Genomic DNA, 15,319 nt, shown 5'->3' with positions numbered 1-15,319 from the left:
AAAAAAAAAAAAAAGGCAGTGGGACAGATTTGTCCTGTGGTCTGTAGTTAGTTTGGTAATCCCAGGACTAGAGCAATACACTTGGAGCTTTCTGTTTCATTTTTATCAAATGTTGTCAGGATCCATGAAAACGATATTGTGACCCACTGTTTAGAAAGCATTGCTGTCCAAAAATCAAAGAAGGAATGATAGGAGAAGCGCGGTCCATTCTTACAAGGCCTTCCTGGACACAGCAAACATTTCTGAGCAGAGAGCAAGGCTGATGGCCTACTAAGCACTTGTGGTGCCCAGCAAGGTTTCCTGGGTTCGGAAGTGTCATAACTGACCTCCTTCCTGCCTTTAATCCCAGGTTCCTGTTGAGTCATTTCATTGTGTTAAAAATGTCATTTTTGGAGGACTCAAGTGTGAAAATGGAGTCTGAAGACCAGGAAGGAGACGAGCCCCAGTGCTGCTCAGAAGGTAAGATTCTTGCAAAAGCATCCATACCAGGACCAAAACATAACTCCTAAAGCAGGACCTTGTAGGTCTGTGCACAGACCGGTTCCTCCCTGTTGACCTTGCATGGTAAGTGACCTTTGAGAACTTCTCTGGCAAATGCATTAGACCAGAGAAGTCCTTGAAGGGAAAATGAAGCTCTGTCATGGGTGCCTAGGTGCATAAGGTGATAGATAAACAGACCACCTTCACCCGGAGATCTGGGGCTTTGAAGTGAACCAGCTGGATGGTTCTGAATCCTCCCCCAGCCTGCCCAGGCAGAGGAGAAGGCCCTGCAGTAGAAGGAGTTGTCTGGGTCTCGGGTGGGAAAAGTACCCTGGCTCAGGACTTTCGATCATCCCATGGAGGAAGGCACTCTGGTGTTGGTGTTGGCTCAAGGCATATGAAAAGAGGAGGCTTTTGACCCAAATGACTGTCTAGTGCATGAAGTGTGAAGGGAGGGCACGTAACAGGGGCCTTCAACTCACACGTGGAAATCAGAATTCCCAAACTAAAAGTAAGACATTTGTCTGACAAATATGGATCTGCCCACAGAGAGGTTTGGAAAGCACTGCTCCTGCTCTTGGAACACAGGCCATGTGGTGGCCACCATGCACCTCCTGTCCCTTAGGCAGCAGGGGTGGACACCAGGAAGGTCCAAGCACCAGATACTATAATTATGCAACCTTGGGGAACTCCAAATGGTGATATCGACTCCTAACTCTGCCGTTGTTTGTGGCATGTGTGGAAGCGGTAAAGGCTTCCTCTGACTTCCAACACAATCCTTGAGAGTCTCTGTCTGAACTGAGTCTGGGGCAGCTCCACCTTCCGCCATCTTTCCTCACCAAGGTGCAGTCTTCCTGCTTCTTAGAAGCATCGACTGTCAGAGCTGGAGGGACAGACAAGGAAGGGAAGGCTCAGAGTGGTGAGAGGCAGTCACATACACTACAAGGCAAGTCACTACAGCCAAGCAGTGGGCAAGGCCAAGACTGCCTTCATACCAGAGCACAGCATTTGGGTTTTCTTCTTCCCTAGGTGCTATGTGCTCTCCATGTGCAAAGGTTGTTTGGATTGTGACCAGAGATTTCATTCAGGCATTTCTCAAACTTAATGTTTTGTCAGCTAGAAGCTTCCAGATTACTCTCAGAGTACTGTGGGCCATGTATCCTATACCCCCTGAATTAATGCAACACATGTGTTTTTAATAACTAAGGCTTCTACAGAGTTCTGCATCCAGAAACTGAGTTCGTTCTATTTCATCTCCATTTCTACCATTTTTGACCAGGAAGGCTATTTTTTGTCATTACTGTCTCTTTGCTTTAGCGTTTCTCAAAACATACAACAATAAGTAAAGCATTAAATGGCCCCTGATGTTCCTGAATCCCTGGAAAATCCCAATTGTCATGTGCTAACCTCACTGTCTCTGATTCCAGACTTGGACAGAAGCCCCCTGGAGCCAGACATGAGCCTCACCTCACAAAGCTATCCCTATTCAAGTAAGGCCCCTGGGTGAACCAATGAGGGTGGCGACAGATGAGGGTGGGCACGAGGCTGGTGCCACGATGTTCTCGTAGGGGCGTCAGAGGATCAGAGGCTGCGGGTACCTAAGGGTGCTGGGATGAGGCCAAAGGCTTTTCCTTTGTGGAAACGAATGAAAGAAAGATGAACCCTGGGTGGGCCTCGGGCTTTCCAGAGAGGTGTAGGGAACACATATCACTGAGTGGCCCAGGAGAAGAAAGGTTTTGAGCCTAGGACTCTTCCATGTCCTTCTTCTGACCTTTGTCATGAGGCTGGCAAGCCGGACCTTCTCAAAGAATTTACGAAAAACAGAAACTTGACCAGCAGAGGGCGCACGCGAAACCCTCACCGCGGGGTGTGCCTTGGCTGCCCTCACAGCTACTGCATGAACCTCACAATAACCTTAAGAAAATTCAAGGGCAGAAACCAAAGGCGTGAGGGAGGCTGCCTGCCCAGGTGACACAGGAAGTATTGGTGACAGATGCTGGAATTTAAAGGTACTGTGACCGCTGTCTGCCCAAGTCAGGTTTAAGGCTCCCCGTCACCATCCTCTGCACAGGCAGAGTCGGGAGGCCTCAGCCTGAGTCCCAGGTCTAGTGCGGGTGACCCTCCTCGCTGGTAAACCGGAGGTGAGCGCACACAGGCGCACGGCCAGCCCCCCGCGACTCTGCGAGGGAGGTTGCTTCAGGCACTGTTGCGGCTCCCGCTGCTGCTGTTGCTCCCGCTGTTGTTTGAGAACGGACTCCCCAGAGGAGATAATTTACTAGCACAGTAAAACACGGACACCTCTGATGTGGCCTCGAGAAGGGAGTCTGAAGAACGCGGGTCAGGCCAGGAATGATGTGCGAGAACACCAGTTAACGAGGAGGATCCGGCACAAGCCTCAGTATGAGATGATGGGGGGCGCGACTCAGGGTGCGATGGGAGGGAAAGAGAAGTAAAAGAAGGACAGGTTTTGGAAATATTTAAGAGGAAGACAGCCCAAAGCTAGTGCTGGACATGCAACGTACAGAGCATGTGTGGGTGTCTCCCCAGACCAACCGGAATCTCAGGGCAGCGGGGACCAGGCGTCCATGGTCCTAAAATGTCACCCGTCAGATGATTTCCTGTGTAGGCTCCCAGGTACTTCCTACCTAGTTTCTCGCCCACCCCACTCCACTCTTCCCTTGGCCCTCTAAGGATCTGTCCTTAGACAAGGCTTTGCTGACAGCATGATGCCTCCAGTGATAGGCTGCAGGAAAGAGGGTTAAGAAGAATAAAGATCAACATGTTCTGAGTCTTTTATATGGCTCAGATACCTGGCTAAGTGCTACTCGCTTGAATAAGCATTTTAATCTTCCCAATACCCCCTCCAGGGAGGTGCTATTATTACTCCCTTCTCACAGATGAGGAAGTTTAGAGAGATACAGTTACTTTTCCTAGGTCCTAAAGTAGTAAGTGATGGGAATTTGGATTGAACCTATCTGTGAAAATGGATAACCCATGTGTTTACATTGGGGTTTAAACCCATAGTGTTTACATGCTAAATTGCTTATAAGGCAGGAAGACTTGGAGTGGGAGAAATTTTGAGTGGGCTGTGATGTTTGAGGCCACAGGAAGGTAGAGGGCTAGGGCTGAGACCCTTGCATGTGGGCTAGAAAGGATTGCCTGTAAAAGGGCAATCTCAGGGAATTTAATCTGTAGCAAGAACAGAAGCACCCTAATCAGAGGTTCCTTTCATAGCTGGTCACTCCTCCTGCCCCCATCCAAGATCCTGGGGTAGAGTGAGGCAGGTGAGGGCAAGAGGAAGGTGTCTTGGGAATAGAAGGAGAAGACCCTTATCCATCCTGTACTCTGCTTGGCAATGAGTTAACTGCACAGAGATAATAGCCTTAGGAGTGGTGCCCTCCAAGCATTTTGGATCCTAGTGACCCCAATCAATGAAACAAAACTGAGGGCACTCAGTTTTGAAATATGGGCATTAGTCCATTATGAAACTTACACAAAAGTAGAAAGTTCACAAAGACTAAATAAAATAGGAACTGACATTTAGTGGTTTCTTCCCACATTCCAGTGGATTGTCTGGCTCGCCCAACTGCCACGCCCCACCCCCATCCCAGCAGACACACACCTAGCGATGCGCTGGCAAATGTTTGACAACCAGTTCTCTGGGGATGGGTGGGAGTGGGAGGGAGCTCTTCCTTGGAAATCTGGGAAGAGAAACTGCTGTATTCTTTACACAGCCCCAAAGCAGATCCTGGCCCCTGATCTGCTTTCTGGAACTGTCGCCGTAGCCTACATATTACCAAAGACTGCCAAGGAGAGGAAAAGCAAGGCGAATTTCATAATGTTAGAATGTGCTAATTACTTCCTGGCTCAGTCAGCAAAATCCTTTAAGAGAAAGATGGACTTAGACCAGCACACACCAGATAGCAAACAAGATGGAGGGAAAACACTGCTTTGCTAAGGAAGGGGGCTGGTCTGCCGCCTGCAATCTAAGTTCACTGCAAATCATGCCCCTCCTTTTTTTCTTTCTTTTTAAAAATTTTATTTATTTATTTATTTATTTATTTATTTATTTATTTATTTATTGGAGCTCCGCAGGGCTGAGAAAGCCAACTGTTAATGCATGGGCCATAGAAGCTACAAAGTGGCTGCTTTCATAGTAGATAAGATGTGGGGCCCCACATCTTTATGAAGCATGGTCCTTCAAGAATAAATATATAAGTATATTTATTCCAGTGTATCAGGCATGGTCCCTTAAGAGTTAGGTCCGGTCCATCTTCCAGCCAGTATCAGACTAAGGATATTTATGATCTCATCTGAGCCCATTCCGAATTATCTCAAGGCTGCATAATGAAATTGAAGGACCTCTCACAACACACATCGGTGGCTCGATGCCACTGTCAAACAAGAGGTGTCAGTCGCTAGAACTCCCAAAATGAAAATAAACACAAACAAAACACATTAAATATTAGTTAAGTACTTACGCTACCATACAAAGTGGAGAATTCTTGAAAATATTGTAACTACAAAGTAATGTTGATTATACATTCTCTTCGGGTTGTAGTCAAAGAAAAAGGCAATTGAATTGTTAAATCTGGCTATTCATCAAGTCACTTTAATTTTTAGATATTAGTCATGTTGTTTTGGACTCTGTATCAGCAGATAAATCAAATGAGTAAGCTAATTGTGTATCAAGATTTTCAGTTAGAAAGTAATAGCGTAGCTCACTGAATTCTAAAGGAAAGGCATAGTGTTTCAGTAACCTGGTGGCTTTGGTCTTAAGATGATACAAACAGGGTTTGCCTTTCTAAAGGATACGAGTGGAGGGGCACCTGGGTGGCTCAGTCGGTTAAGCATCCAACTTCGGCTCAGGTCGTGATCTCGTGGTTTATGAGTTCGAGCCCCATGTCTCTGTGCTGATAGCTTGGAGCCTGCTTCAAGTTCTGTGTCTCCTTCTCTCTCTGCCCCTCCTTTGCTCATGCTCTTTCTCTGTCTCTCAAAAATAAATAAATGTCAAAAAAAATTTTTTAAATAAAAATTAAAAAAAAAAGTATACAAGAGGAAAGATCAACAACAGAACAAAAGGAGGCACCAACCTCCAGACTCCAAATTTCACTAGGTTTTTCCAGTTTAGATCACAATTTTTGAGCAGGTAGGGATCACCCAGACTTTAACCATTAGATCTGTTACATGCAGCCTAGGAAAAAACCAAACCCATATAAGCCTCCAACCTCCCCTGCCCCCAAATTTGTACCTGCCTCCTGAGTTCCTATCCTGATTGCCTGCCTGGCAGCCTAACCCCACTTTAGCATCTGGACTTTGCCTTGCTTTGAACCTAAACCCTGATGAGTCATGAGGGACCTGTGCCTGCCTTCAGGTTTCCCAGAAGCAGCTTCTCCAGGTTCTTTGTTATTGGTTCCTCCCACCTGTTCACACCCACTGCCCCATCCTCCCCCACGGGGGACTCAAAGACAGTACCTTGCCATACCCCTTGGACCCTGGACCCCACTGGACCTCTCTCAATGCACCTGCAGCTGGACCAACTTTCCTAGAATTCATCCAGCATCTACGTGATCACTTATTACAGAGCTTGCATTGTCCAGGCTGGCCTCCTGGAGGAGATAACCAGTAGAGCCTGGCTATATCTCGAAAAACAGAAGCACCTGGGTGAGGTTGGGCATGTTTAGGAAGGCAGCAAACCCACAGGCACTGAGATCATCACTTCCCAGAAATTTATTTCACCTAGAACTTTGTAATTAACCACACTCTACTTTTTATAGCCCAAATGACATACACTTTACAAAAATGCTGATTCAGAGGGTTGTGTGCACCCCAAAATTTATAGCAGCACTATCAACGATAACCAAAGTATGGAAAGAGCCCAAATGCCCATCGACTGATGAATGGATAAAGAAGATATGGTGTATGTATGGTATGGTATGTATAGTATGGTATGGTATATGTATTTTATTATATATATAATATATAATTAATATATATATATATTATATATATATATATATATAATATATATATATAATGGAATATCACTCAATGACCAAAAAGAATGAAATCTTGCCATTGGCAACAATATGTATGGAACTAGAGTGTATTATGCTAAGTGAAATAAGTCAGAGAAAGACAAATACTGTGTGCTTTCACTCATCTGTGGAATTTAAGAAACAAAATAGATGAACATAAGGGAAGGAAAGGAAAAAATAAGATAAAAACGGAGAGGGAGGCAAACCACCAGTGACTCTTAAATACAGAGAACAAACTGAGGGTTGCTGGAGGGGCATTGGGTGGGGGGATGGACCTAATGGGTGATGGGCATTGAGGAGGGTATTTGTTGGGATGAGCACTGGGTGTCATATGTAAGTCATGAATCACTGGGTTTTATTCCTGAAATCAATGCTACGCTGTATGATAACTCACTTGATTTTAAATAAATACATTTAAAAAAATAAAGGGACAAATGACACTGAAAGCAAAGCCCACATGCTTGCTGGGTGAAGACAGCATGTTATGGGGGGGAAGCTATGTTATTATTTGCTATTGTCTATAGAGATAAATGTTGACACAAAATGAACAAACCTTTTAGAATCTCTAAAGAAAGAGAGTTTTATTTGAGCCTAAGTTAGGACAGTTGCCTGGGAAACACCCTCTTTGCAGGGAAAAATGTGCTCCGGAGAATGAACCGTTTTTACAGGGCTATATTCTTTTTTACAGCTTGCAAAAGCCCAAAAGATAACAGGTTAACATATAGGCAGGAATCACAGGTTTTAATGTCAAGGAATGCAGGGAGATAGAGATCTTAAGGGCAAGGTGGTTTCCCTTAGGCTGTGCATTTACAAGGCAGGTGTACAATGTGTATTTGATGGGCCATAAATCAGGCTTTTGGTTGGAACAAAGTTTATGTACAGTCATGCTGACTTAGAAATCTAAAATGGCTTCCCTTCTATATCAGGACTTTAGAGAAGGTCTCATCATGAAGACTACTCAAAGAACACACAGCAGCTATTTATTCAGAGTTTGCTGTAGCAAAGGAGTCAAGCCTCCATCACTTGCATTTGGCAGTGATTCAAAGGCAGACAGAGGAGTGGGTAAGCTTTATGGTGAAAAAGGTGCCTATTGACTGGAGTTGTTGGTCTTGGATGCTGGAGCTGGGGCATCCTAGGTGCTTGGTTTGAAGAGCGTAGTCGGCTTTCTCTGGTTGGTCCTGAGTTGGAAGTGAGGACAAAAATAGAAAAGCTGGCAGCCATTGAACACTTCTGACTCTGGGCCCATTGCTATAGAAGCTGGGGGTTTGAGTTCTGTTGTCTCAGATGTTTGTGTATTCAGTCTCCTCCTGTATTGAGATTCACATCGGTGTTTTCAAATTTGAATTGAGTGTTTTTTCCTTTCCCTAGATCTTTCCTCACTCCCACAGGTTGTCTGTGTGTGTGTTGGAAGTATAGACAAAGTATCTGGGATGCACAGCTGACTCCAAAGTGAAACAGGAACCAAACTGTTCCTTAAGGAAGGTGAAGGGATCCTCATTGTTCAGTGAGTTCAGTTCTTTGATGTTCTTTTTCTGAAATACAAAGGAGAATTTATTTGGTAGCCAGGCTACTTTGTGAAGGAAAAAAGGAAAGATCAGGCAATCTTTGCTAAAGTTTGGGTTTTCAGCCTTAGCGGTCAGGCTTCCCACTTCTCTGAATTGGGAGGACAGGGGACATTTCTTTCCCACATCTCTTACCTTCCTTTGCAATGAGAGATGCTTTGGCTCTTTGACTCTATCACAGGAAGGACAGGGCTCTCCTTTAGAGACAATGAAAAAAACAATGATCTTTCTTGGTACGAGCTTTTCTGAGTGTGAAGTTGATATATAAAAGGTCTGTGGAAAAAGTCAGAAAACTGGGTCAGCCATAGTCGTAGAAAAATGATCTTTTTGTTTCTCTTGACATTTCTGGTACAACACCCTCTTTCCTTTAGCACCGTCATCAAATTCTTACACCTGAGTTGGCCCAGGAGCCAAGAACATTCCGACTCTTGGAATTTCCTTCTCCCTCTGGCTCCTTCTTCCTTCCAACCCTTCCACGTAAGCTTCTTTTAGATCCAGAACCCCTTTGGGGCCATCCACTGTTGCCCACCACTAGCTGGTCTTCGAGGCTGTTCCCCAGGCGGCAGTCCTTTGCCCATCCCAGAGAAGAGAGTGGCTGAGGGCTGCATGGGGAGAGGGGCTTTATACAGCCCAGGTGGGAAGTGAGAGAGAACGAGAACCATTTCTGCTGAATAAAGCAAGGTGGAGAGTCACCTGGGATTGTGGTGCTTTTGTCTGGAACTGCTTTGAGCACCCTGCCTTCTAGAAACAGAACTTACTGGTTCGGGTCTCGAATAGTATGCATATCTAAGGTTATGGGTTTGATTTTTATTCCTGAAAAACAGTACCAGAGATTGTGAGTAGTGAACATACCTCAGTTCACCAGCCTTGAATCCCCACTTTGCCCATTGGGCTCAGGCAATATGTATTTCTCTCATTAGTTTTTCACTCCAACTCATTGACCCATTCGTAAGGGAACATTGATAACTAACCACACCACTCTGGGGTCAGACTCCGTTGGGGCCAAATTTCTGTTCAGTTGTTTGCAATCTGAACAAGTTACTAAACTTCTCCAATTTCATTTTGCCCACCAGTAAAATGGGGATAATAAAAGTTATCTTACATAGGATTGATATAAGGAATAAGAAGGGATTCAATGAAAGTTCATTATTATTATTAGTAGTAGTAGTATTGATAACCGTCTCTTCTGCACCCTTTCACTGGTGGGCCCATGACATCAGCAATGCCCAGGTGGCATGGATCTCTGCTGTGTTGGGCACCAGCTGGACCGATGGTGAGGACAGTGAAAGGGTGCTGATGATGGGGTGAGGCAGGAAGCACCCAGGAGCAGCAGCTTTGTGTCAGGAAGGGTATGGAGATGGCAGGAGTCTTGAGGAAAATTCAAAGGGGTTGTGCCCACCTCTATGGAGCCTGTCTGAGTGAGAAGGACGAACTGCAGCAGTGACCAAGGATCTGCCTGACTATAGGGGGTTTAGGGATTCAGTTGGCCAGCCAGCCTATGGGAAATGGGGGTGAGGGACAGTTCTAGACAAGGAACTTGTTCCTGTGCCACCTCTGATAGGGAAGATGACCAAACATCAGTGGTTGAATTCAGGTTTTGCACGGGAGAGGGTATGAGCCCACATATAGGACTGATGATTGAGTCTACTTGGAGCAACACATATAAAATGTGATTGATGTGGTAGGATTATCTTGTGGATTAGCATTTATACTATATAATTATATATAAACATAAACAAACATAGCCTTGTTTCTGACTCCATAAACATGACACCTTTAGCATGGATCTATGGTTTGTACCCTCTTCGTGTCACCTACTGACTTTAGGTCACCTGAGGAGCTTTAAAATTACAGATCTGGGTCCCATCCCCAGTGACTGCCTCAATTGGTTTGGCGGGTGCCCAGGCATTGGTATTTTTTGAAAGCTCCCAAGTGATTTTAACGTATGGCCAGGATGAAGAGTCATTGTGCTATAGGGTTGGGCTCCTAATTGGAAACAGTTTGCACCATCAGGCAATACAGTTTCTGATAGCAGTTAAGCTCCCCTCCTAGATTTTCTGATACAAGATGAGTCATGTTTACAAGTTTGTATCAGCAGAAGAACTACTTTCCTGACCTTGTTTTTTTCTTTGACTATTCTGACTCCAGAGTCCTTTGGAAATCCCACTGGGAGATGATTTAGACCAGGGATGCGTAACTTGTTCTGTAAAGGGCCAGACAGTAAATCTTTCCTGTTTCACAGGCCATATGGCCCCTGTCATGACTACTCAGCTGTGCCTCTGTAGCACAAATGCAGCCATACACAATGTGTAAATGCGTGGGCAGGCCATAGTTTCCCTGATTTAGATGATGAGGTCCTGGACATCAAGCTGATGCCTTAACTGGATGAGACTTTGGGAGCCCTTGGGTGGGTATATGTGTATTTTGCGTAAGTGAGGAAGAGAATAAGGCAGACTATGACAGATTAAAAATAAATGCAAATTCCTTGACATTTCTCTCGCTGAAAGATGGCATTTATGTGCACTCTTCTTGAGTCAGTGCAGGTTCTGTGATTGATCAATAGAATATGACAGAAATGAAGGATTGCCAGTTTCTGAGTCCAGGCCTTCAAAGACCAGCAACTTCCACAGTTCTTCCACTCTTCTGGAGGTCAGGATACTTGATCTAGATCTTGGAACCCAGCTGCCATTCTTACTATTGCCTCATCAAGAGCAATAAAATGGGAGTGGATTGATGTGAAATAATGAAAGTAACAATTAGTCCATAGCTCCTTGGTAGAGCAGATTAAATATATTGCAAATTATTTGACAGTCTTCTCCATGAGAGGGATGGTCAGTGTTTCCTCCCCTTGACTCTGGGTGGGCTCTGTGATTGCTTAACCAATATTTACTAGAATGAAGTAGAATTTTGCCATTCCTGGCCACTCCCAGGTCTTAAGGATGGGCAACTTTTTTTTTTATTGAGATATAATTGATACATAATACCGTACATTGTAAATGTACAATGTGTTTGATACATTTATATTTTATAGTATAATTACTGCAGTATTTAGCTAACACTCCTTTATCACATCACATAATCATAATTTCTTTTTTTTATATTGGGAGCAGTTAGGATCTGGTCTGTTAGCAACTTTCAAGTTTATAATATAGTATTGTTGATTATAATCACTATGTTGTGCATTAGATTTCTAGAACTTGATTATCTATGAGTTACAAATTTGTTCCCTTAAATAACATCTCCCCAGTTTCCCCACTGGTAACCATTCTACTCTTTGTTTTTGCAAGTTCAGGTTTTTGGTTTTTCAGATTCTACATGCAAGAGATATCATATAGTATTTGTTCTGTCTGACTTATCTCACTTAGCATAATGCCCTCAGTGTCCATCCATGTTGTTGCAAATGGCAAGTTTTCCATCTTTCTCATGGTTGAATACTATTCCATTGTATATGTATACCACATCTTCTTAATTCACTCATCCATTTACAGGCATTCAGGTTACTTCCATATCTTAGCTATTGTGAATAATGCTGCAATGAACATGGGTGTGTCTCTTCAAGATCCTGATTTCAATTCCTGCAGATACATACCCAGGAGTGGGATTTGGTTTTTACTTTTTTTGAGGAACCACCATACTGTTTTCCATAATGGCTGTGCCATTTTACATTCCCAACAATAGTGTAAAAAGTGTTCCCTTTTCTCCACATTCACACTAACTTGTTATCTCCCGTCTTTTTGATAAAAGAGGACTGGTAGTTTTTATGTCCTGTCTCCTAAAATATGTATTCTTGCACACCAGTGGGAAATTGTAAGACCTCAGAGAGATTTAGGGCATGCCTGAAAGGTCCTTTAAGAACCAGAAGCCTCACAGGTAACACAAGGTAGAGAAAACTGTCTTGAAAAGAAATGTAGGTGTGTTTTTCCCCTAATGGAATTGATTCTAAATTGAGAATGCAAAACATTTTTAAAAGAATTAAAGTAGATTGGACTGAAAGGGACAGAGAAGTAAAAAATAAAGAGGGGCCTTAACATATAAAATGTTATATAAATGTTATATCTATATATCTATATACTAAATATATAATATATAAATATAATAAATAATATATAAATACAATAAAAATAATGGCCCCAAAGATTACATCCTAATCCCAGAATTTGTGAATATGTTACCTTTGTGGCAAAAAGGGTCTGCAGGTGTGATTAGGTTAAGGGTGGCTCAGTGGGTTAAACGTCTGACTCTTGGCTCAGGTCATGATCTTACAGTTTGTGAGTTCAAGCCCTGTGTCGGGCTCTGCACTGACAGTGCGGAGCCTGTTTGGGATTCTGTCTCTCCCTCTCTCTGCCCTTCCCCAACTTGCTTTCTCTCTCAAAATAAATACACTTAAAAAAATAAAAAGACTCAACTAGCCATTGCTGTCTTTGAAGGTGGAAGGGAGACATGGAACACAGGTGACTCCTAGAAGCTGGAAAAGGCAAGGCAACGATTCTCCCCTAGAGCCTCCAGAGAGAGCATGCCAACATCTTGATTTTGGCCCAGTGGGACCTGTTTTCCACCTCTGACCTCCAGAACTGTAAGATCATGTTTGAGTTGTTTAAGTTATGAAGTTTGTGGTGCTTCTTTTACAGCAGTGATAGGAAACTAACACAGACCTCCAGCTGTCAATGGGCAGGAAGGAAGCAGGCTGAGAAAACTGCTCTGCTGCAAACATGGGCTGTTCCATATGGAAAAGGAAAGATGACTCAGAGGGTAGAACTGGTAGTCTAGGGCTAGAACCTGCTCCTGGGGCACAGGGCGGGTCCCTAGTCAAGGAATTGGTGATATGTTCCCAGCTGGACTTCCGAACTGCTATGAACCAGGGAATGCTATGTATGTCTAGACGGTCTCCTTTTAACAGGAAGATCTCATGTGGCCACTCTATGCCTATTCACCATTGCATGTTGGGTCAGTGTGGACAGATAACTTGTCTCTTTAGTTCACAGGTCTTCAGATTGGGAGAAACCTCCCAGTAAGTCATGTCTGCACCTGGACCTGTTTTTGAACGACGGAGAGAGACAGAGTGTGAGTGGGGGAGGGGCAGAGAGAGAGGGAGACACAGAATCCGAAGCAGGCTCCAGGCTCTGGAGCTGTCAGCACTCCCGAACCACCAAGTCATGACCTGAGCTGAAGTCGGATGCTTAACCGACTGAGCTACCTAGGCACCCCCGTCTGAAATGATAAATTGAAGTTAATATTCTATTGGTAGTTATCATTTGAGAATGGAAGCTTTTCATTTTGCTCCATTGGTCTCAAACAGTAACAGTTTTCACACAGGCTGTGTGAGGGATTTGCCTTTAACTGTTAACTGCATCATTTTGTGACTAGCTCCAGTTGTAGCCAAGCTCACAAAATCATTGTTTCTTATTTTGCATTTGTAGACACTTTGGGAATCTCCATTCACTTGCAAGGCGTCCCCATAGTTTGTTTCCTGCTCTTGGTGGTATCTCTTTCATGCAAACTAAGGAAGATAATTATTTGGAGCATGAATCCAAATATGAGATCATTGTTATTGTGTCTCCTATAAAACAAGGTACCGGGCCCAAACCAGAGTTGTTCATTCTAAGCCCCAGGTCACCAAACTGAGGCTCAATTACAGTCTCAACTCTCCCTGAAATGGAATCTGAAACCAGGGATGAAAAAAACCCAGTCAGTCGGGAGTCACCTGATCAGCAGTGGCTAGCTAATCCGCCTGAGACCCCCACGGTCCCCTATGGGAAAGTAACCTTGCAGCAATCAATAACCAACCTGATTTTCTGCCAACTTTGATTTCCCTGTTTCCACTCCCTTCTGCCTATGAAAGTCTTTCATTTTGCACAGCTCCTCAGAGCTCCTTTCTATCTGCGGGATTAGATGCTGTTTGATTCGAAGTAATTTCTGCTCAAATAAATTCTCAGTTTATCTTTTAACATGTTGTAGATTTGATGGCCGTTTTATCCCTACAAATCCCTACAGTCATTTTTATCTGAGTGACTTGTGAATCCGATACCCTTCTAAGTTTTCATTAAAATTTCACACACCCTTTTCCTGAGAAAATAAGTAACTCATGAAAATCAGGTGTTTCATTTTAAGGAGGCTGTAGGCCTTTATGACCTTACACAGTCAAATTGTCATAATATTTTGTTACCCTACATCTTAAAAAAGTGTATTTATTGATTTGGCGGGGGGGGGGGGAGGGAGAGAGGGAGAGAGAGAGAGAGAACACAAGCAGGGGAGGGGCAGAGAGAGAGAATCCCAAGCAGGCTCCACACTGTCAGTTCAGAGCCCAGTGCAGGGCTTGAACCCATGAACTGTGAGATCATTACCTGAGCCGAAATCACGAGTCGTAAGCTTGACCAACTGAGCCACCCAGGTGCCTCTGTTACCTACATTTTAAAGAGTGTCATGTATTCGGTAACTAAAAATCTGAATATTTTGCCAAAAAAGACTTCAGTTATATAAAAGCAAATTATTTAAAACACTAATTTGCTGAAGTTATAAACAACAAAGGTCCACTTTGATTAACTAAATTTAATGTTGTTAAATTATTTTTTATTTTTTGAAAATTCATTTCATTATGAAATTCCATCAGTCAGAATTTGGTAAATTAGCAATGCAAGTGGACAATAAATTTACATGTATGTATGAACTGGGTTGCAAGGTAAAATGGATTTCCAAACGGCCTGCAGTAAAAAAGAAGTTTGAAAGCAGGATTCTAAGCTTTCTGCAAAGTTCTTGCCTTCAGGCGCCACGCTGAATTCAGAGCTCCAGCAGCCCCCCTCCCGGGATGTGGTCTCCAGAGGCTTGGCCATTCAAAGGCATTCAATGTCAGGGTGCCCTCTGCTGGTCCCAGGAGGCACAGCTGACCACTCAACCAGAGCCTAGCTCCAAGTCTTTGAAAGCTGAAAACGGTGGATTCCTTGGCAGCCAGGCCCTCTCTGTGGCAGCATCCAGGGACAGAGGATGTCACTTGAAGGGGTTTGTGATGAACCAAACACTTGCATTCATAAAGTTATGGTGAGCGAGGTGGTGAACTGAGTCAGCTCATAACAGGTCGTAGGGTCTCACTACGGAGCTTGGACTTGCTGGGTGGATAGTGAAGAAGGTTTTCCTAGGGGGAGCTGTGTGATCGGGTCTGAGTTTTAGAGAGATTTCTTTCTTTTTTTTTTTTTAACATTTTATTTATTTATTTTTTAATGTTTATTTATTTTTGAGAGAGAGAGA

General features: G+C 43.8%; 1 protein-coding gene across 4 annotated transcripts in view; it reads left to right on the top strand.

The window, feature by feature from the left end:
• LOC124503034 (interleukin-36 gamma-like) overlaps positions 1–15,319 on the top strand; it is a 162,959-nt gene that overhangs the window by 125,579 nt on the left and 22,061 nt on the right. Inside the window, exons 4-5 of one of the 4 annotated variants that reach the window (XM_047067754.1) lie at positions 350–459; positions 1,908–1,970. In XM_047067754.1, the coding sequence (XP_046923710.1) occupies positions 381–459; positions 1,908–1,970 (142 nt within the window). In that variant the 5' untranslated portion in view covers positions 350–380. Of the gene's footprint in view, positions 1–349; positions 460–1,907; positions 1,971–2,389; positions 2,490–12,613; positions 12,654–15,319 lie in introns of those variants that run through there. The other 3 variants (XM_047067758.1, XM_047067761.1, XM_047067759.1) reach the window with 3 other exon arrangements.

Source organism: Lynx rufus, unplaced genomic scaffold (genome assembly GCF_022079265.1).
Source record: "Lynx rufus isolate CCGP_SWC_20201006 ecotype Redwood Valley unplaced genomic scaffold, mLynRuf1.p SCAF_8, whole genome shotgun sequence".
Classification (NCBI taxonomy): Eukaryota; Metazoa; Chordata; class Mammalia; order Carnivora; family Felidae; genus Lynx; species Lynx rufus.
This window is presented reverse-complemented; position numbering and strand designations above follow the sequence as displayed.